Source organism: Lagopus muta, chromosome 24 (genome assembly GCF_023343835.1).
Source record: "Lagopus muta isolate bLagMut1 chromosome 24, bLagMut1 primary, whole genome shotgun sequence".
In the NCBI taxonomy this organism is placed as follows: Eukaryota; Metazoa; Chordata; class Aves; order Galliformes; family Phasianidae; genus Lagopus; species Lagopus muta.
This window is the reverse complement of record NC_064456.1, coordinates 4,598,638-4,619,567: the sequence shown is the minus strand read 5'-3', so window position 1 is coordinate 4,619,567 and position 20,930 is coordinate 4,598,638. Positions and strand designations below refer to the sequence as shown.

The window sequence follows — 20,930 nt, the reverse complement described above, 5'->3', positions numbered from 1 at the left end:
GCTGTTCGTGCTGCCTGGAGCCAAGCAGAGTCCTGGCATAGCTGTGTTCTAGACACTCATCATTCCCCAGCCAAGCAGTGCTGCAGCCATCCCAGCTACAATCCTGCGCCTCTGCCTCCCAAGAACAGAGGTTGAGGCAAGCATCAAAGATTCAAAAAGCAATAAAAATAGGCCACAGCGATGGACTAATCACACCTGAAATTAATTTAGGGCCCTATAGAGCAACACATCATGACAACCTATCTTCATCCCTCAGATCTGCAGTAACCGACACAGAGCCTCCTCTTCCCGCTGGGGGCAATCTGCATCGTTAGCTGAGCCAGCACCACAGCAATGCAGCACTGCAGACAAGGTGTGAGCTGAGATCTCATCTGCACTCTTCTTACACTGCTCTGCTGTCACCATGGTAAACAGTCACCTCAGTGCTTTCTTGTGCCTTCCCAGGCTACTTCTCAAAAGCACCACAAACGTGATCATTAAGTTCTCTCTCCCTCCATTTCACTGTTACCAGTGCAAACACAGATAAGCACAGCTACCTGCCAGCACTACTGTGTGCTGTCTTCACGAGCAGATGTAAAGCTTACATGGTTGTACCTCCTTGCTGTGCACTTCCTGATGGTCTGTGTCTTATAATACAAATGATCTGGTCTAACAACACAGAGCTCTTTCCTTTCAAACTTTACACCGATCCCATATGCCTTCATTGCAGATGTGTTACGGTAGGTCCTACATTTCCAAAAAGAAAAGAGCAGACATTACAAATGAAGGGTATAAAGTCTGAACAAAAAAAAAACCAACGCTGTTGCTAAGAGGAATGAATGGTTTTATTCATCATGGCAACACAGAGCTATAGGAATATATACAGAGGAGAATCTGGGAGCCAGCCTATCACTTCGAGTCCTCTTCAGATTTCTTGGCGTAAAACCTTTCTCGCAATTTTCTCCACGTCCCTTTTTTCATGTCTTCCATCTGTTTCAGAATGTCTGCAAAAGGAGAAGGGGGAGAGAGAGAGATGGGGAGAGAGGAAGAAAGGCAGGAAAGCAAAGGGCTGACGGCCCTCTTATAAGAGCTTTGCCTTACAAACGTTTTCTTTTTTTGACTTTTTGTCTTAATGAATTTCTATTTCAGGGCCTGAGGCAAGTTTGTTTTCCCTTTCAATCAATTGTGCAGGGAGTCCCTTATCTCCAACAACTAATATTCAGTTGCCACGCACCACAGTCAAAGTTAGGAAGTGGAGCAGAACAAAACGGCATTGGCTTCCTGCACCGTGCTTAATAAATGATTTGGCTGAGAGTCTTTCTGCATTGTGGTACCCTGCTTTCTCTAAGTCTAACACGAGATAAGAAGCACTGAAGGGAATTTGAACATGATGAAATGGAAGCCAAGAATTTTTTGAGCCATGTAGCAAACGTGGATTGCTTTCATGCAGCTCCTGCCATTCTGTCTCAAAGAGCCTCACAAACCCTCTGCCATTCCTGCCCACTGCAAAAAACACAATTGACTTTTTGTCCCAATCGATTACTGAGACTCTCCTCAATTATGCCTGAACTTAGCACCTTTTTAACCATCCTAATATACCTGCATGGCAGTCCCAATCAGTTCTTTAGTCACAAGTGTTTAGTAGAAGTGATGAAGTGAACACCACAAAGAACAGAATGTAATTTATCTCCTGCCCTGATTTACTCCCAAGTCACAGTATTAGTACCTGTTGCTAGGATCATCTTGCAATCTTGCACTGTCACTCCAGTGAAGCTTGTGTCTTTCAGGCGTGGATACTTCACAAACAAGCAAGTAGGTGTGAGAAGGAGAGACAGAACAAGGCGTTACTTGCAGTGCACAAAAGAGGTAATATGCCACCAAATAACAGAGCCCTACTCATTTTCGGCCAAGAACTAAGAATTGTGTTCATCCATAGCAAAAACCATCAGCACTGTTCAGACATGCCATGAAGGCCAGCAGTAAAACCAGGGAGACCAAAGGCACAGGCAGTGCAGCATCCATCTGACTTCTCATTCGCCTGCTGTATGCTCAGAGCCCCTGCTGGGAAGAGGCAATGCACTGCAGCAGGTGGTGACTGGCTCACTAAAGGGCTGGCAATGGCTAACAACAAACCTTACCTTGTTTTTGTAGTAGTTGTTGTGGATTCTGACTAAGCTCTCATACATTTGGTCACAGGTCTCAGGATCAGCAATCTGGAAAGCGACAGAAATATCACACAAGTCTTATTTTAAAACCTGCAGAGCAAAAGATGTCATTTGAGCTGAAAGTCTGTGAGAAGGACAGCAGAAGAGAAGCTCAGCGAGCTCCCAGTGCAATGCTGGATGCTGGTGACCCCTGTTATGCTGCTCCCGAAGGCAGAGCATTTTCTTTCTCCTCCACTTCTGGCCAGCTTGGCCTACAAGAATAATGAGGCACGTAAGCTCTAGAAGGGACCTTGAGTTCTGCTCACAAAGATATGGCAGCTCAACTGCGAGCGCACAGTGAATGTGAAGATAGCTGGATGGTTTTCCTCTCGTGATTATTGGCCAGCATTGTAAAATCTGAGCTTTCTCTGCTCAGAGGCAGGTTTTGCCTCCTGTTTCATTCTGAGGATCAAACGGGATGAGGTACCAGGATGGAAGGTAGAGAAAATCCTGGTGCAGGCTAAAAATAGTTTATAATTGATTAGGGAAAAGCAGCACTGAGCAGCTTGCGTAGGGTAAAAGGATTTCTATTTTGGTCCAGTAAGTTGGAAAGATTTTGCTAATACCTAAAACACTCCTCGGTGCATCCGACAGGTGCCTCTGCCTCACAGAGTCTGTTCAGCACCATGTATGGCAGGTCGTCTTGTTTTTCTAATTTATAGTGGGGACCAACTTGACCAGAACTCTGCACTGCTGGCCAATGACATCAAACGCCAACGATTAAAATGGATACATGAATAAGAATAGCATCAGCCATAACAAGGCGGGATAAAATGACACAGCTCGTCTGTCCTTGGGGTGCTGGCATGGGTTCAACACAAGAAGGGTAATGCCTCCTCTGTACCAGCTTGGAACCCAGGAAAAGGCTCTCCTGCTATAGCACGCAATGGCTACTGGAGAAGAGGGGATAAGGGCCAGACGGGCTGCCAAGCACCACCAAACTGCAGGTGATTTTCAGCTTCGCATATTTTACAGCCACTTTTCAAGTGACCCTGCTGATGTTTTCGTAATGACAGCAGAAATAGCCATTAAATAGTACTGCCTGAAAAAAAAATCAGCAAGTCTTCCTCCACGTGAATAAAACAGACATTTGGCTGACAGAGTATCCTGTAAGGCTCGAGCGCTTCTCTCATACATTCCTCCTGCTGACTGCCAGTACATTTCCTTTCGCTGTATTAAGTCTTTATACATACAAATTGACATCACTGCTGCAGGCATCAATTTAGGTTTTCAAGACCGGTGGCAGCTTGGGGATCTTTTGACCAATCGGTGCAGCTCATTCAGCTGTCCTGAGCGTGTGGAAAAGCAATAAGCACTTCCTGCAGTGTCTGCTGCAGATTATCCTGGTGACCAATATGGAATTAGGAGCCTGTAATGGCACACTGTAGTAGAAGCAGCACATCTGGAACAGCGCTTTTATGCTAAGAAAGGGCACATCAGATACGTGAGGGGAAGGTTCTGTTTAACTGACTTCATTTCCTTTTATGACAAGGTCACCCATCCAGTTGAGGAAGGAAAGCCAGCTGATGCTGTCTTTTTGGATTTTGGTAAAGCTTTTGATACTGTTTCTCACAGTATCCTTCTGGACAAAATGTCCAGCACAAAGCTAGACAAGAACAACCTGCGGTGGGTGAGCATTTGGCTGATGGGTCGGGCCCAAAGGGGACACATCAGGCTGGTTGGTCACTGGCACTCCCCCAGGGCTCCATTTTTAGTTGGTTCTCTTCAGTTTAGTTTGGTTTAGTTCTCTTCAGTGCCTTCATAAATGATTTGGATGTAGGACTAGAAGGTATTTTGAATAAGTTTGCTGATGATACTGAGCTGGGAGGATCTGATGACACAGCTGAAGGTGACTTCCAGAGAGATTCAGGCAAATTAGAGAGGTGGGCAATCAAAAACCAAATGAAGTTCACCGAGGACAAGTGCTGGATTCTGCACCTGGTAAGAGGCAACCCTGGCTGTACATACACAGGGGGATGAGACTCTGGAGAGCAGCCCTACTGAAAGGGACGTGGGAGTCTTGGTTGAAAGCAGGTTAAATGTGAGCCAGAAGTGTGGCCAGATGGTCAGGAAGGTCAACTCTACCCTGGGTGCACTGAGCACAGCACTGCTAGCTGGTTGAGGGAAGGGACTGCCCCACCATGCACTGCATCAATACGGCCTCACCTTGAGCACTGAGGGCTGTCGTGTGCTCCACAGTACAAAAAAAGACATAAAGCTACCAGAGAGCGTTCAAAGGAGGTCTACAAAAGGTGAAGGGTCTGGAAGGAAAGATGTATAAGGAGCAGCTGAGGTCTCCTGAGTTATCCAACAGATGAGCTGAGGGGGGGAGGCCTCACAGCCCTGCAACACCTCAGAGAGAGCAGATGGACAGTGCTGAGCTCTGCTGATCAGAACATGAGGGAACGGCTTGGAGCTGTGATGGGGGAGGTCAGGGGGTGTGAGGTGAAGGTTTTGCACCAGAGGGTGGTGGGCATGGCACAGGTTCCCCAGGGCAGTGTTCATGGTTCTGAGCCTGCCAGAGCTCAAGTAGCATCTGGACAACATGCACATGCCCTGATTTTTGGGTGGATCTGGACTTGATGTTATGAGCGTGGACTGAGAGAGCTGAGGCTATTCAGCGTGGAGGAGAGATGGCTTTGTGGGAGATGTGATAACAGCCTTTCAGAAACTAAAGCAGGGCTGTAAGAACGGGACAGACTCTTTAGCAGACACTGAAGATAAGACAAGGGGAAATGACTTCAAACTCAAAGAGGGAAGATTTAGAGTAGATATAAAGAAAAAGTCTTTTACAGTGAATGAAGGTGGTGAAGCACTGGCACAGATTGCCCAGAGAGATGGTGGAAGCCCATCCCTGGAGACATTTATCGTCAGGATGGACCTGGCAAAGAGAAGCCTGATCAAGCTGTAGATGCCCCTGTTCAGTGTAAGGTGACAGAATCACAGAATGGCCCAGCTTTAAAGAGACCTCAAGGATCACGAAGCTCCAACCCCCTGCCACACGCAGGGCACCAACCTCCCCATTTCATAGCAGCCAAGGCTGCCCAGGGCCCCATCCAACCTGGCCTTGAACACCTCCAGGGATGCATGGGGCATCCACAGCCTCTCTAGGCAGCTGTTCCAGCACCTCTGGACCCCCTCCAACAGCCCTCTGTCCTTCTGGTACTGGGGGCTCCAGACCTGGACACAGCACTGCAGATGGGGCCTCACAAGAGCAGTGCTCATTAAAGGCCCTTTCCATCACTAAGGACTCTATGATTCCCCCCGGTCCCCTTCCAACTCAGGATGCCCCACGATCCTGCCGTTCCCCAGCACCACCTCCCACGCTGTAAAGCACTGCAGCCCCACTCTCCATTTCCATTCATTTCAGTTCCAGTTCTGCACCACGCCCCGCCCCGCCCCCACCGCGAGGAGCGCCGCAATGCGCATGCGCGGCCCCGCCCTTCTGCTTCCCCCCTTCCCGTTCCCGCTTAGGCCTTCGCCGCCCTCCCGGCGCATCTCTCCGCTCTCACCTGCGTGTTCTCCCCCTCGCGGAAGGCTTGAGCCACGCGTTGCCGAATGAAGACTCCCAAATCGCGCTGCCGCTTCGTCTCCTCCACCGGCCACTCCTCGCAGAGCCTCAGGAAGCGCCGGTACCTGGTGGCCGCCATGACGGTCACGTGACCGGGGCGGCGGGGCGGAGCCGCGCATGCGCAGTGCCGCCCAAGGATGGGTGCGCGCAGTGCCGCACAGCGTGGTTCGTTTGTGGGTGTTGTGCGGGTCGGCGGTGTCTGTGTGCGATATTGGGCCGGAAAAGGCGCCTCGCTGCTGGGCTGCGCGGAGCCCGTTGGCCAGCAGCGTGGCGTGAGATAGCTGCTTTGATGCTTGGTTTTGTAGGAATGGAATGGAATGGAATGGAATGTTGTTTCTGCGTTAGATATAAAAAAAGGGGGGAGATTGATCTGAAGTAGAGCACAGTGTGTTTGTATTTTGTAACTTGTCCTTAGAAATGTGATGTGAAAAGGTAGAAATGCCATCTATGTTGGTAACATGCTTTAGGAATACAGCTGCTGGATTACGTGATTAATTCTTGCTTGCAAAATGCAGTAGTTTCTAAATGTTGCAAATAGTGTAGGTATGGTGTGATGGACTAGAGAACATGTTGTAGGGCTGTTCTGTTTGGGTAAGAGACCCTCAGCAAAAGAAAAACAGACTTAGCAAACATCAAAGCAGGCAGGGCTGCACACTGGCTGGCTTGCCTTGCTCTGGGCAGGTTGGGGTGCAGCAGGCAGGCATCAAGGCCCTCTGTCCTCCTTCCAAGCTTATCTGTATGCAAGGACGAGCAGATGTGCAGAAACAGCGACCGAGTGTTGAGTGAGCAAATGTGAGAAGTTACTAATTAGCAATACATGCTCAGCTGCAACAATTGATGTATCTGTAGAATCTGCCAGTATCTGTGTGTTCAGCTGAGCATCAGGAAGATCGTGATCCTGAAGCACTCGACCAATGAGGAAGCAGGGGAGAAGGAGATAAGCGTCGAGTAATAGGGCATAAAAGATGGAATGCTGTTTTCTGGGTGCATTCCTGCCTGCAGGAGGCCCACCACTGCAATTGTGAATAAAACCTGCTTTATCAGAGATACCGTCCTGATACATTATTTGGGTATTTCCAACAGTTTCTGCCTGCTTCACAACCTAGGGAGACCTGGCTGGTGTTCACAGAGCCATGGGATGGTTGGAGTTAGGGTTGGGGGGGGGGAAGGGACCTTTTAGGTCACCTCATTCCATTCCTTATTATAGGCAGGGACGTTTTCCTCCTGCCCAGGCTGCTCACAGCCTAACCCAGCCTGGCCCTGAGTGACCCACAGGCTCACTGGGCAGTGTGTGCAGTGCCCCACCACCTCACAGTAAGGAATTCCTTTTTCTGCCATCTCCACGGAGCACACGAGGTTTTGCTCACAGTGGTTAAATACTCAGAAACTGTGCTGGTATGTAAGGGAGGAAAAAGGGAGTGGGGTGATGCCTGTGCAAGCAGCTGGGATGCCTCCATTTCTGCAGGAGAAATGAGGGATGGCTGGGGATCACACACAGCCCAGCTGCTGGCACCTTGCTTAGAGCCTTCCTCATCCTTCCCTGCTTGCAGATCCCATGTCCCCAGAGGCTCAGCAGCAGTGTAAGGGCTGAGGTAGGTCTGCATGAGCACAAAAGCTGTGAGGTGTGGGCCACAACCAGCACTGACCACAGCACGTGAGTGTGAGCCAAGGCAGTGGGTGATGCAGGCTTTTCACTGCTGAAGCAATGTTTGTGGCTTTTTTAATAGTCAGCAGTGCTTGTGGGCAAGAAATATGCAATACTATGAAATATTCAGTAAATAATGAGATATTCCCAGATGCACTTCAGGCCAAGTAAAATATGCAGCTGGGCCAGATGACTTAAATTTTCCAGCTATAAATTGCAGCAATTCTCCAGCTGTATGCAGTAAAATACAAGTGAAGGGCTCTGCCTTCAGATCTGGTATTTAAACTTGTGGGAATAATGGCTCTTTTGAAAACATGCAGCCCTAAAGAAGAGATAGCATGATTTGAGGATGCTCTGGGAGTGAAAACGAGATGGACAACAGGTGAGAGTTGCTTAGACAACTTTATTTGTATTCCCACTCCCCAGTAACTGGGTTCTGTACCCCTGTTCCTTGTGTAAGGACTTCCCCTTCAAGCTTCCCACACCATGCAGGAAGGAATTATGTTTGTTCCATAATAAAGTCTGTCAACAAAAGCTGTAAACATTGAATCAGGTTTTTTTTTGTTACCGTTTCCTCCAAACACACACATTATATTGGTACCAAAGAATTTTTAGGTAACCTTTAATATCCAGCCCCTGACATTTTTTTTTCTTGAATTCGAAGCATAAATACCTTGATGCGAATGACTTTTTGACTACTGACAGAATCATACTTCAGCCCCTCAGGAGCTTCTTGCTGAGAAAGTTCTGGAAACATGCTCTGTTATGACCCACGGGGGGTATTAAACCCTTTGCAGGGTCCACTTTTGGTCGGAGATCTACCTGCTTGTACACCTTCAGCAGGACAGAACCAGGAGCTCTGCAGCATCTGGCATATCTGTGCTTGAACAAAGCACCGTGCACCTGCGCTGTGTGGAGAAGTGCTTTGCAAGAACAGCTCTGTGCAGGTGGAGCGTGAATGTCAGGGTGTGCATTTTTCTTCCACTTCTGTCTTTGTGCTCAGCCTATAGCGCTGAGCATGAGTTGAAAGTAATGCTGCCATCTGTTAAGACCTGCCAGCTCATTTTAATAGTCTCACTTAAATGCACAATATCTTCTCAGCTCGCTCGGCTTTGTGAGCGTGGTGGAGGTGAGCAGGTCCTATTTTATCATTAAGACTCTTTCAAGTAATGCTTTCTTTTGGCTTACAAATAAATCAAGGACAGCAGTAAAACAAGAAAGGAAAATAAATCTTCTGATTGATTGCAGACAGAACAGATTCTTTCAGCTCTTTGCTTTTTACGGTTGAGTTCAGTAATGGCACGTAGCAGTTTTTGCACTTTCCTAGCAAGCTGTCCGTGCTCTCATTCCAAACCATGCACGTGACATTCTGCAGCTGGGAGGATCCTACGGACCCAGTGTGGTGCTTCTCAGGGCCAACTCACAGGACGTGTCATTTTCCTTCTGAAATGTTCTGCAGGATTTTGATGAGGTTCTCTAAACCGAAAATATAGCCGTGGTCCGGCCCGTCGTAAGTGGTGTGGTTACATTTGGAGCCTTTAAAAGTGGTGTGGGCAAAGTCTATCATGCGGACGTCGACTCTGGAGTGCGACGTGATGCAGTTTGTTTTTTGGAAGTGCCCCTGGAGGTGATTATCCAAAGGCGCCGTGCTCTCCTTGTGCTCCAGTCCATCGTAAATGATGAGAAGTGAGCTGGAGTAGAACCTGTAGGAGCTCTGCTTCTTAATGACGGAGAGCAGAGCTTTCAGCTTCTGGATGAGGGGCTCCAGGACGTCCGTTCTGAGATGGTTTCCATTGCACAGGAACTGCTGCAGGGTTTGCCTGAATCCCTCGGGTGAGAGTTTCCTTCCATAGTATTTATCCTTGCAGAGAAAATGGCCAGCATCCGCTTGGTAAACCTTGGGGAAAGAGAGCAACAATGCAGATTCAGTGGCTGCCTTGCTGTTCAGTTTTTTCACGTGCTCTGGATTTCATCCTAATTTAAACATTTGGGACCCAGGCTGAGAAATGGGGCACGGATCCCCTGCGATGGAGCAATGCTGGCAGCGCACTGCAGGCTCCTTCCTTACTGTATCCCACCCCCTGTCTTTTCTGGAGATTTAAACTATTCAGTTTAAGCCACTGGTGCAGATTCTTTTTGCATTCCAATAAATTACCCCTCTGTGAAACCTGTAGAGCTGTAAGTCACTGCCGTGTCGTTACTGATTTATGGCATTTTCCCTCTGGCTACGTTAGGAGCCTGCAGTAGTACAGCAGTGCCCCAGCCGTGTTCCTGCTCTCAGTACAAGCAGCAATAATGCTGTTCTCTTAAACAGAGAGACAAGAAGATGTAGACAGAAATTTGTATGTATGTGAGGCATTGGTAATCCTGAGTTAGAACTGGAAGAATGAATTCAGAATTAGCTCACACACCAGTTGTATTTTAAAGGATAATCTGCTCAACAGAAGGATGGCAGAGGCCAGGAAGGGACACAGCATTCAACGCTGTTTACATTGCTGTGCATGTTCTTTGTAATCATCATTGTCATAATTATCCTTCAGGCACAGCAGAACATTGTGAAACCCGTTTGAAAACTGTTGAATGGAAAAAATGTGTGGTTTCAGTTTCTGGTTTCAGTTTCTGGGAGGGAGGGCAGCGATTTTAATCGAGAGGAACCATAATATTTAGCAGGAAAGAAACCCTTCCTTCTTGCAGCAATAGGATGAGGCAGCTCAGTGAAGGCATGTGCGGGGCAAGGGATGCCTGCTGCTTTTCCTCGTGTCACGAGCTGAGCACACAATAGCAGATGCTGCTGCTGTGTACAAGCTGATCCTCAGCTGCTCCTACAGACAACCACCACCTGTGTAAGTAATCCCATCTCCAGAAGTCAAACAGAGCGCGGGGAAAGGTTTGCCCTCCCTGTGCCGTATCCTATGCTGTCCCTGAAGCATCCTGTTTAAGGATGGGATGCACAACCACGTGGGTGGCTCTCGCACTCTGTGTTTGTTGGCAGAAACCAATGAAACGAGTTCAATTTACACCAACAAAGGGGAGAATCCCTTCAGATCTGCAGTGTGGTTTCGAGCTGTGCGTTGTGCGAACAGCCGGAGGAGCAGGGCTGCCCTCACCTGCATCCCACAGATGCGGACGCCCAGCGATGCAGAGGTGCTCTGTTCACACTTCTTGATGTGCCGTGCTTTCTTCTCCTCCGAGGCGTCGTCCCCATGCTGCCGGGTTCCCATCTTTAAGTCCAGGATGCAGGGGTAGCTGTATTTCGACACCACGTTTTCAAGCAATAGAAACTCTAAACATGAGTTAAGGGAAACCCAATACTTTTAAATTCTAATTGAAAGAGGTCTTAAATCAGAGCAACTGCTGACGCTCTCCATAATAGCTCACAACTGTAATGAGACTTTCTGAGCCAATTTTACCAACATGTCATTGCTATGGGCCCCTTGCTGCCGATTGCAGTTAATTTACTGTAGTACAGTCCTACCAATTAAAGCAGCAACAGCTCCATTCTCCAGTGACACCGCAGCCCCGGGCTGTCGATCCAGCACCTCTCCTCAGCACTGCACTTACTCCAATGGGTGTGGGGGAAGTTGTTGAACTATTACTCACATGACTGGTGGGTAATGAAGTGTAATAGGAAAATAAAAGGCGAGGCAGCTGCTAATTCCCATATAGTTGTGTTTTTTAAACGTATGCCAAAGGTATCTTTGACTTAAGCTTGGATGCTCTCTTATGGGAAATGCTTTTTTTCCCCCTTCTTATTCAGACAGTGGGAAAGAGGGGTGCGTGCTGCTGCAATAAACCAGACCTCGATTATGAGCTCTTATCTGCAGCCAAGGCAATGCTGGAGGAGAGAGGGGAAAAAGGATACGATGCAGTTTGTTCTCATTATACTTGGAGGACATGCGGTTCAGGTGCTGTCTGTGACAGTGCAGTCCCCAGGGGTTGGAGCTGTTTTTTTCTGTCTGGTTTCTGTTTGCATCTTCCAAAAGTGAATCTGTGCAGTACTGAAGGTCTGTCCTCAGTCGCATCCTGCCCGGGCAGCTAGGCAGAACACACAAAGGAATGTGTTTGGTTTATGAGCCCCAGAAGAGAATAGTCCCTCTCTTCCCCCTCCTCCCTTTTGTAGAACCTCAAACTTGACGAGGTAAATTTTCTGGGGCTCTCAGAGGGAACTTATTCATCATGTCCAACCTGCGGAGATCTTTTGTTACTCCGTAAAAGTAATTTTTGGAAAGGCAGCTATTGCTGGATGCCAATATTTTCTTTCATTATAATTTCAAAGTGCGCTTGGCTCCTATGAAAAGCACCATTCATAGCATCAGTGCCCAGGGATCTCTATCTACCGAACAGGCACAACACAGGCAATTGTCCAACAATGGGAATGCTTCCCAGTTTGGAGGGGCTGGCTTTGGGGAAGGAAGGGGGGGAGTAAGCAGGATATCTGCTCTCCTTGCAGGGTCATCTGTCGGCCTTGCCCATCCACAATCCCTAAGTGCTCACGCTGGGGGCTGTGCTTTCGCAGGAGTAATATTGCACCCTTCAGTCACAGCTGACCTAAGCTTTTCCTGAACCAATTTGAGATGAAAGATGTCTGCTGGAAAGCCTCCGCAGGGCCTGAGGTTGGGCTGTGCTTGCAAGCACTGCGATGCCCATCAGAGCCAGCCAGGGATGGGGACAGGATGGAATCCCCCTCGATGTGCAGTTGTGTGGCTGAGCTCTGCCTGCTTGGCAGCAATGTGCCCACTGTGCTCAGCATCTCATCTCATGGGGCCTCCTCTCATTTTGGAGCTTGCTGGGTTTGGAGGCAGCAGCTTTAAAGCAGTTTGAAACATAAATTTGAGCGACAGCATCTCAGCCATAGCTGAATCTTCTCTGCTCTACCCATAGGGGGGAGGTGAGCCATGAGGCCAACGTGCTGGATGCAACTTTTTGCTCTCCGAGGCTGGACTTTGCTTTAAACCAGTTGTGCCACCAAACTCCTCCTGCTCACACCCTACCGGGACCGGGACGGTTCCACGCAAGGACTGGGAGAAGATCAGCAGGGAGCGTCCTGCCCTCGGCACACCCTCACCTGTCCTTGAAGGTCTTGGTGAGCTGCGTGTGGCACCTCTTGACGAGCTCGGTGCCACTGCTGGTGCTGGCAGCCCACTTGTATTTGTGCCATATGTCACTGCTGGTGTTGTCCAGGCGGCCGCAGCCCTCGGGCTGCAGGTTGGGGCTGGCGAGCAGGGTCAGGTTGCCAAAGCTGTCCTTCTTGAGGTGCACTGAAACGACTCCTGAAGGGAAGGAGGCAAAGCAAACCGGAACGGGGTTAACACTGTGACACCATGGGTGCTATGAGTCCTCCTGGGCTCAGCTGTTGCCTCGTACTTTAGTGGCCTCACGCTGAGCCCAGGCTGATTTGAGACCCAATAAACACTATCAGTCTGAGGCTCTGGAAAACAGCCATGAGCTTTTCTAATGTTCCCTCCCCTCTTTCTGTGAAGCCTGCCTGCTCTGAACACCGTGTTCCTTCATTCTCCATTCCTTCAGGCTCCGTTATGCAGCAGCTGACCCAGCACAGACCCCCTGCCTTGGACCAGGAGCTCCTGCCTTATTTATGACGAGGGATTTAAGTTGCACTTTTGAGCACAGGGCAAGGTTGGAAATGCTTTGCATTAGTAGAAAGCAAAGGGAGAGCTGGGGAACAGGAATTTTACAGACAACCAGCATGCCAACTGCTTCACTTAATGGCAGAGCCCACAGGAGCAAGGGCAGAGGTATGCATGTGGGCTGGCAAAGCTGCAAATGAAGGCAATGCCATATGTTGTCATGGATGCGTCCTTCCCCCAGCACCAAAGACCAGGATGCTGGCAGGGACTGGATCTGCACGTGGAAGAACTTGACCAAGACTGGTGATTATTAATTTCCACTCTCCGTGCTCAAAAACACCATTGTGTATTTTAGCCACGCGATTTTCCCTGACTCTAATGAGGATCACAGGGCACAAATGCCACTCAGCCCATCACGTATTTAGCCCATCTCAGCCCATCCCTGGCATCAGAAGCGCTGCCTCCGCGTGTCAAATGACAGCACAGGAATGGCCGTGTCTGGCGCAACAGACGGCTCTGACCTTTCTGGGAAAGGCTGATAACAGCAGTCCTTTGCTCGGGGCAGTGCTGCTCCCGCAGCCTCTGTCAGGGCTGTCTGAGCCTCTCAAGGCAGTGCAGGCACTTTTAGAACATCGCCCTTTCGCTCGCAGAGGGGATGCAGCCACGTGAATCATCCCGCCCCAATGCTTTCAGGTCTGGCTGCAGCAAGGCAGATCCAGACAGGACGGTCAGGGATGTTGGACCAACAGAACTCAGCGCTGGAAGGAGGCCCCGTTTGCAGCACATGGAGCTGGGTTGGGTCCAGCTGTCCCCAGGGTACCCTCGTGCAGTCTGTTAGTCATTGCGGGGAAATGCGTCTCTGCAGCTTACAAACAAGGCAGCTCTCTTTGCCCGAGCCAATTTGCCAAAGCAAATAAATACACAAACTGCCTTCTCTCCGTTTGAAGCGAGATTACAGTGAGCAAACACAGATGGGAGGATTTGCAGGGCCATGGCTGCTGGGTTTTGCTGACTGAGGGAAGATTCTTTGGGGCGCCCATTCCTTCCCCAGCCCCACACCTCACAGACCTGCAGGTCCCTCTGCCCCACAGCCCACATGCAGCCCACAGCCATTCCTTTCCCTCACTGTAAAAATCAGCATCACTCCAACTGGCGTGCCATAGAGGTTGGGTCAGATCTGAGCTGAAATGAGTGAGGAATACACGCAGGCTGCTCTGCCCGTGAGCTATAGGGCTGGAAAGCTTAATTAGAGGGTGAGTAATGTTTTCAGTTCTCTCGGTCCTTTGCTCACAGTTATCATGAGTTCAGGAGCTGTGCTCCCAACTCCCAGCATCACCCACATGGTCTCTAGCAGCGCCCTGCTCATAGGAATCCGTATTGCAGATTAAAAGAGCAAACAGAAGTCCTGCCCGCTCCGATGCTTGCTTTGGGATTTCAGGGGAGGTGGACATGAAGAGAAGAAATATATTTTTTGCCTGAATAAAAGCGAACGGAGCCCTCAATTCCAAGCACAGCACTGTGCACTACAGCAGTGTGTAACCTTAAAATCTGCCCCAGTTCCATGCCTGCAAGTCAACGGAGCTGTGCTCATTTATGCAGTGCTGACAGTCTGGCCCTAAAAACGTTCTATACAGCATGAAACAAGTTCTTAAATACCTCACATTAACATGAAAATTAATGGGGATGTTGTCAAAGGCAAGGGAATGCGATCACCTCCTTCCACCTGGAAACTGCCTTTGTAAACCCACATCTCTGCCTTAAAATGACCTTTGTTTCCCCGTGTGCTTCCTTAAGGGGTGAGCAGTTTTGCATATGAACGCTCAACACTTTCTCTTCTGTTGCAAGGAGAAAACACCTATCTGGGAGCAAAGATGTCCGTAGGTCCTTGGCTTGCATTGTCACCCACAGTGCAATCCCATTGGGTTGGAAGGGGTCAAGGGCAGCTCGGGTGTGAGGTTTGAATGGTGACATTTGATCAACGCCGTGCGTCACATCAGCATCACACAATGAGCCCTGAGCAATCCCCCAGCCTAAGAATAGAGGTGAGGAGTGTGGATGCCTATGGGTGGGGGTGGAGACCTCGGGGTTGTTCCCTCTGATGCTCATCACCCCCATGGGAAAATGTTGGCCCTTGGCAGACGTTCCACCTCTTTCATGTGCCGGGCGTTCAGGGCTGGGACGGCTGGAAGCAGGGAACAACGTGTGTCTCCCTGATGCCAAATTGGAGGAGAATTGGTGTTTAATTACCCCTATTGTGCTGGGACTTGCAATAGAAAGAGAGGATAAAAAGGTATTAATAAGCTCTGAACTGATAAGCTGGGATTGCTTAATGTCTTTATAACAGGAACGGAGCAGGACTCAGCTCTCTGGCACTGAACCCCAGCACCTGCTATAGGAAATCGCTCAGAGGAAGCCTGGTTTTCTTTCTTAAGCATCTTTTTAATATTGCCCCATAAATCTACGGAGGCCCCTGACTTGGTGGGGAAGGGAGAGATTGGATGGGAGACCTCAGCTAACACTCGAAGCTCCTTTCTGTACTGCTGAAGGACCAAGAGATATTTTAAGCTTTTATGTGACAGCTGAGCTTCTCGACTCTCACCAAACCCAGGGTCAGGAGCAGCAAAAGGGAGGGAGGAAGGAAGGGGGGGCATCTTAAAAGAAAAAGAATTAGGAGGAATGCGCTTGGACCCACTTGCACTGCACTTGCATCAAGCGCTGCTTTTCAGCAGCTAAATCTGAGACACACGGACTTGAGTTTTGTCTCTGCTTTTCCAGGATCAGTGCTTCCAGGAGCACAAGCAGCACCTGGTGGAGCAGCCGTCTAAGAGATGCTCCGTCCCCCCGGGCTATTTTTGCCTTGGTATGTCACCCCGGCTCAGAGGAGCGGCTCTACCCCGGCTGTGAGCCCTGCCCCTTCCCTTGCTCTCCTCATTTCTGACGCAAACCTTCACCTCCTCTAACACCAAAGGCCACGAAGCAGAGGCACCCCTGAGCCCTGCTCCAGCTGCCGGCCCTTCCTTCTCACACGCCACGATTTCAGAGCAGCTCTGCTCTGTACTGTGTGGTCCCAAGTGCACGGGCAGCTCCTGAGCTGGAACCCACAGCATCTCCTTAGGAAAAGGTCATCACAGTGCTGAGCGGGAGCAGGCTTCCTAATTGGGGTTAATGGAATGTTAACGGCATGGAAAAAGAGGTCTATTTGAGGGCTAGCACCCACAAAGGAATGAAAGGTATCCTGCACATGCAGCCTGCTTTGACCCGCCATAACAGAAATAGGCAGCACGTCTGCCTGGCTGCAGCCCTTGGAGTTGGCAGAGCAGCACGGGGCAGTTTGGCGTTGGCCACGCTCTGTGTCGTTGCTTTTCAGCCTTCCCAAACCCGCGGCATCATCCAGCAAGGTCCCCAAAGCAAGCCCTGCTGGAGGAGGCAGCCACTGTGCGCCCTGCCAGCAGCCTCACCAAGCACAACCTGCTCTGCTCTCCTCGAGGGGCTCCCAGCTCAGACCCAGCCCAACCAAGCTGTTCCCCACCGTACCTTTGTACTGAGGGGTGAACTGCCTCATGGCCAGGGGCAGCGACTCGTAGAAGCTCAGCTCCTGTGAGACCAGGGGTTTGCAGACCGTGTGCTCGTCGTACTTCATCATGCTCATGTGGCCGCCCACCTGGTGCACGAAGGGCTCCAGGAGCACTGCCCTCCTGCCTTCGCTCTGCCCCACCATGCTGCTCGGCCAAGGCTGTGGGTCAGCAGTGTGGGGAGGTCGCAGTGTGGGTCATTCCGTGCCCGTGCAGCTCCTCGACGTGGTGTCTGCAAGCAGAGGATATGGGAGAGCGTGAAGGCAGGGGTGGGGGGATGAACCACTGCAAAGCCACCGCCTGCAGTGGGCTGGGAGCAGCCTGGCCTCGTGTACAACACGGTGCTGGCAGGGAGCCCTGGTGTGACATGTCCCCAAATGCCCCGATTTAGTCCCGTTGGGGGCAAAGGAAACAGAAGGGGATGACTGAGAAGAGCTATCAAATTAACACGGCAGCCTTGTGAAACCAGCTTGGATCAGGGCGTTCCTTGGGCCAGCAATGCTGGGGTATTAATATACTGTATTAATAACAGCCCTGCTGTGAAACAGCCTCAGTTTGCCTGATGAGACAGTGCTAATGATGGTCTTAGCCTTTCCCCAAGCCAGAACATTCCCTGTGAATGAGGTTTCTTAATAAAGCCTCTGCAAAACCCCCATCCTTGCACAGCTCCCCACCTCTCGACGCTACCAGGGGGGCAGCAACATTCTCTACACCTTCGAGAGCACCATCAGGAGGGGATGTTCCCAACCAATTAACACCGTTGCACTGGGAATGCTTCCTGCACAAGCATGGTGTGAGGATGCATCACAGCAGCACCCACAGCTCCCATCTGAACACATGGATTTGGGTCCCAATTTCATCCCCAGGGAGGAATCCTCCCGTGGCTGTGGCAGGAGAAAGGAGCTGGTATAAGAGGGGGAGAAGTAAGATGGGAAAGGCACAGAAGCAGAGCAGCAGCACCTCAGCTTTGCTTTGCACCCAGCAAACCCTCTCCCCTCTTTGCTTTACTCTTTGCAAGGGGCTGAGGATGCTCTTGCTCTGCAGAGGACTCCTGTAGCCACTGAGACAGACAGAAAGATGGCAGAGCTAACATTTGTGAGGGTTCCATGCCATCAATGTTCTAAAATCAGAATAAGACATTCCAGATCCCAAAATGTAACTGATGGGGAAAAAAAAAGACTGTGCATTATCCTTCCTTTGAGGGCAGCTCAGCGTTCCTGCAGCCCTCCCAAGGCAGAGTGCTGACATGGGAGGCTTTCCCCCCACTCCTCCAGCCTGGGGAGCTTGGCATCCTATTTGTGCTTGAAGGAGCCCTGTGCAGTAAATGCGACACCTCTGAAAGCTTGTTTCCGTGCACCAGAGCTCACAGGGCTGTCCGTGAGCATCACCACCTTCCATAGCCAAGTTCAGTAGCTAACAGACAGCAAAGGTTCTGCACCTGGAGGAGTTGGATGCAGTGGGCTGGTGGCACAAGGGGAGAAGGAACGCTCCTCCCAGCACAGCTCACTCCTTCAACACCCCCCGAGGTGGTTTTTCACCCTCTCTTCTCTATTCTTTCATCACTGCACACCTCAGAGTGGAATCTCTGCTCTACAATTAGCAGCACCAGCTCAGGGAACAAAGCCGACCCGCTCAGATGAATGCTTTGCAGCCCAGGAAGAAAGCAGCACTTCATAGACTTTCTAGAAGTAAATAAAAGCATTTAGCGTTGCGTTCAGTTGAAGCAGCTTTTAAGGAAGATTCTCCCTTCAAAGATGAAGGTTTGCTGGATTTCTGTTGTTGTTGTTGAGAAAAGCAGAAAGCAAGCAGCTCGCTCCTCACAGACCTCCAGCTGAAATGGGACACTGGGAGTAGCTCCCATCTACAGCTCGAGTGATCGTGAATGCCAACAGATATCCACAGCCCTAAAAATACACTGAATTGCAGATTAATCTGTGTCCCTGACAATAAAACCCAAAATCCTGGGTGATTTTGTCCTCTAGCAAAAGCGAGACAGCCGCGCAGGCGTTGTGGGTGGAGATGGGGCTGAATATTTGGGGGTCTGCAGTGCTCACTGGGCAGAGCTCCTGGGGACACAGCATGCCAGGCTCTGTTCTGGGGCCTGGTATCAGAAGGCGCCGTGCAAAGAACTCTACTTACAGCACAGCTTTAATGCAGCCCGATGGAACCAAGCAGATGGCGTTCTCCAAGCGTCCGCCCCATCCCACCCTACTCACAACGGGGTGAAGCACAGCCTGGTCCTGGGAGCAGCTCTGCCCCAGGGTCCCATTGCCAGAAAGGCTTTGGAATATTAAAAAAGAAGAAAATCACCATGAAAACAAGTGCCCATCAGCACAGCCCCAGCTCAGTGCCGGCACTCCAGGGCACCTCGAGGCGCTGTGCTGCACAGTCAGGCTCTGTGCACTGCACGGTGCTGCTGGGTTGGGTTGATGGTTTTTATTTTGTTTTATTTTGCTTTAATTAAAAGGCAAGAAATGAACTTGGCTGTTAATTTGTGGAGATCCTCATGCCTGCAGCTCTCAGGTTGACCAGGATTCCTGTCCAGCTCCTGCACCCAACACCAGCACAGCCTGCAGGAGCGCTTTGCGAAGCCCAATTACCCCATTTCTGCCCAGTTTCTGGCCTTGTGCCTCTGAGCACCTCGAAGCATTGGCTACAAGGAACATCCGAGTGCTCCCAGCTCTGTGTGTTCCCAAACAGGGCTCACAGCAATGGGCTCCTCAACCACAGCCAAAGTCAGCACTGTGCCGGCAGCGAAATGTTCGGCTCTTGGCATGAAACCCAGCTCTAAGCACCCCATAAATCCTGATGTGCAGAAACCCTGAGCTCTTTTATCTTGTATTTCCTTCCTTGAAAGAAAATGACGTTCATAAACTTTATGACCAATCCCTGCGTCCCTCATGAATAAGATGCAAAGATGCAGTTTGCTGCACCAAAGGATTTATTTGGCGGCTCTGCCAAGCGCAGGGTCATGGGTAGGGGGGATGAGAGCAGAATTATCCTGGATGGAATGGCTGCAAAAGCACCCAACCCCATGCTGGGATCTGGGCGTGGGGATGCACAGTGCCCCATGGTCTGCAGCACCCACTGTACCCACAAATGGGCAGTGGGATGGGGACATCACCTCCCCACATCCGCTCAGCTCTGGGATGCACGCACCGAGCTGCTCCTGAGCCCTGAAAATAATCAGCCTTTCCACCACCATCAGTTGTTTCCAAGAAACAATTCTGCACCAATCAATTGCTCGGGCACAAATCAGAGCTACATAAGCACCCAAACTCTATCCTAGCTCTGGGCTCTGACCTGCCTGTCCCCCTCTGACCTTCCAGCCATTAATTCTGCGATCTGTGCACACAGACTTGGCTCAGAACCTCCCTCCACTCCTCCACACTCCTTAGCCCCACAGTACTGTTGAGCCCATTCCAGCACAGCCCCGTCCAGCCTCAGCCTTGCACCCAACCCCCTTCTGCCCCCCACCAACCCACCCTGTGCTTTCCAGCAATGCCACGAACCCTTCGGAGAACTCAAAGCCAACCTTAAACCTTAACTCAACCCTGTAGCTAACCCAAAGCAAAGCAATGCAATGCAGCCAAACCTGAAGCCACAACGCTCACTTTGCACACACCCCAGCTTGCTGCCTTCCCCTCGCTCCCTCATCCCTTCCCACAAGCTGTGGCCATGCTTGGAGCACTTCTAACACCGCTCCTGGTGCCTCCAAGTGTTCCGCCATCCCCCGTCCCCATCCCTCACCTGCTGGCTCAGCCGCTGGCTCTGGGATCTCAGTGCTGCTCGGTGTCGCTCGAGGATGGGAAATGAAGGAGCAGGGGGAGCCTGCAGACATTTGGGCCATCAGCTGACACTGCAACATTTCTGGCAGCACTCCGGTATGTCCAGCTGACAGCTGAGGTTGGGAGGGGGAGAAAACAGCCCCTGGTGTTAAAGGAAAACAAAGCCGTGGGGTGAGGTTGGGGCTGAGAAAGCCACGTGTGGGGCTGTATGAAGCATGGCCACACTCTGCCTCCCTTGTGCAATGGCTCCAGAGGGAAATAACTGCAGCTTTATTCTGGTGCATGCAAAGAAGCGATGGTGGTGTAAGGGAGCAGGCTGGAGCCTGCTGTGCAGCTGGGATGAGGATAGGTGCAAACCAAACCTGCAGCTGCTTGCTGTGGGAAATGGGTTGGGATGGTGCAGGGAACGATGGAGCAAAGGAGCTGTGAGCGCAGGGAAGAGGCAGCAGAATGAGCGGGGATGCTGGGGATCAAATGAGTCGATGAGCTAATAGGGCTGAGAATGGAAGAGGTATTTTTGGGAAGGGGTGAGCCGTGCTGTGTCCAATGCAATGCAGCAGCTGAGAGAATTGAGGCACAGCGCCCG

General features: G+C 50.6%; 2 protein-coding genes and 1 long non-coding RNA gene across 3 annotated transcripts in view; 1 reads left to right on the top strand and 2 right to left on the bottom strand.

The window, feature by feature from the left end:
• Positions 1 to 871: 871 nt before the first annotated feature.
• Positions 872 to 5,871, bottom strand: LOC125684104 (ubiquinol-cytochrome-c reductase complex assembly factor 2). Its single transcript, XM_048925917.1, has 4 exons — positions 5,696 to 5,871; positions 2,118 to 2,192; positions 1,706 to 1,775; positions 872 to 983 (listed from the first exon to the last, which is right to left on the bottom strand). The coding sequence occupies exons 1-4, from the start codon at positions 5,831 to 5,833 to the stop codon at positions 889 to 891; spliced, it is 378 nt and encodes a 125-aa protein (XP_048781874.1). The 5' UTR covers positions 5,834 to 5,871; the 3' UTR covers positions 872 to 888.
• A 1,911-nt stretch (positions 5,872 to 7,782) lies between these two features.
• Positions 7,783 to 20,413, bottom strand: IP6K3 (inositol hexakisphosphate kinase 3). Its single transcript, XM_048925711.1, has 6 exons — positions 20,307 to 20,413; positions 16,519 to 16,788; positions 12,465 to 12,669; positions 11,262 to 11,434; positions 10,507 to 10,682; positions 7,783 to 9,296 (listed from the first exon to the last, which is right to left on the bottom strand). Exons 2-6 carry the CDS (start codon positions 16,700 to 16,702, stop codon positions 8,832 to 8,834), a joined length of 1,203 nt encoding a protein of 400 aa, XP_048781668.1. The 5' UTR covers positions 16,703 to 16,788; positions 20,307 to 20,413; the 3' UTR covers positions 7,783 to 8,831.
• LOC125684050 (uncharacterized) overlaps positions 20,331 to 20,930 on the top strand; it is a 5,617-nt gene continuing 5,017 nt past the window's right edge. The window contains exon 1 of the long non-coding RNA XR_007373207.1: positions 20,331 to 20,440. This is a non-coding gene — a long non-coding RNA (uncharacterized LOC125684050). The remainder of the gene's footprint in view (positions 20,441 to 20,930) is intronic.

Coding starts and splice junctions, on each gene's coding strand:
- LOC125684104 (XM_048925917.1), bottom strand. CDS start 5,833: ATGGCGGCCACCAGGTACCGGCGCTTCCTGAGGCTCTGCGAGGAGTGG. Junction 1,776..2,117: donor ACAACTACTACAAAAACAAG/GTAAGGTTTGTT, acceptor TTGTTTGTGAAG/TATCCACGCCTGAAAGACAC. Junction 984..1,705: donor CAAGATGATCCTAGCAACAG/GTACTAATACTG, acceptor CTCCTTTTGCAG/ACATTCTGAAACAGATGGAA.
- IP6K3 (XM_048925711.1), bottom strand. CDS start 16,702: ATGGTGGGGCAGAGCGAAGGCAGGAGGGCAGTGCTCCTGGAGCCCTTC. Junction 11,435..12,464: donor ACCAAGACCTTCAAGGACAG/GTGAGGGTGTGC, acceptor TGTTCTGCCTAG/CTGCCCGGGCAGGATGCGAC. Junction 9,297..10,506: donor TCCGCATCTGTGGGATGCAG/GTGAGGGCAGCC, acceptor TCTTTCCCCAAG/GTTTACCAAGCGGATGCTGG.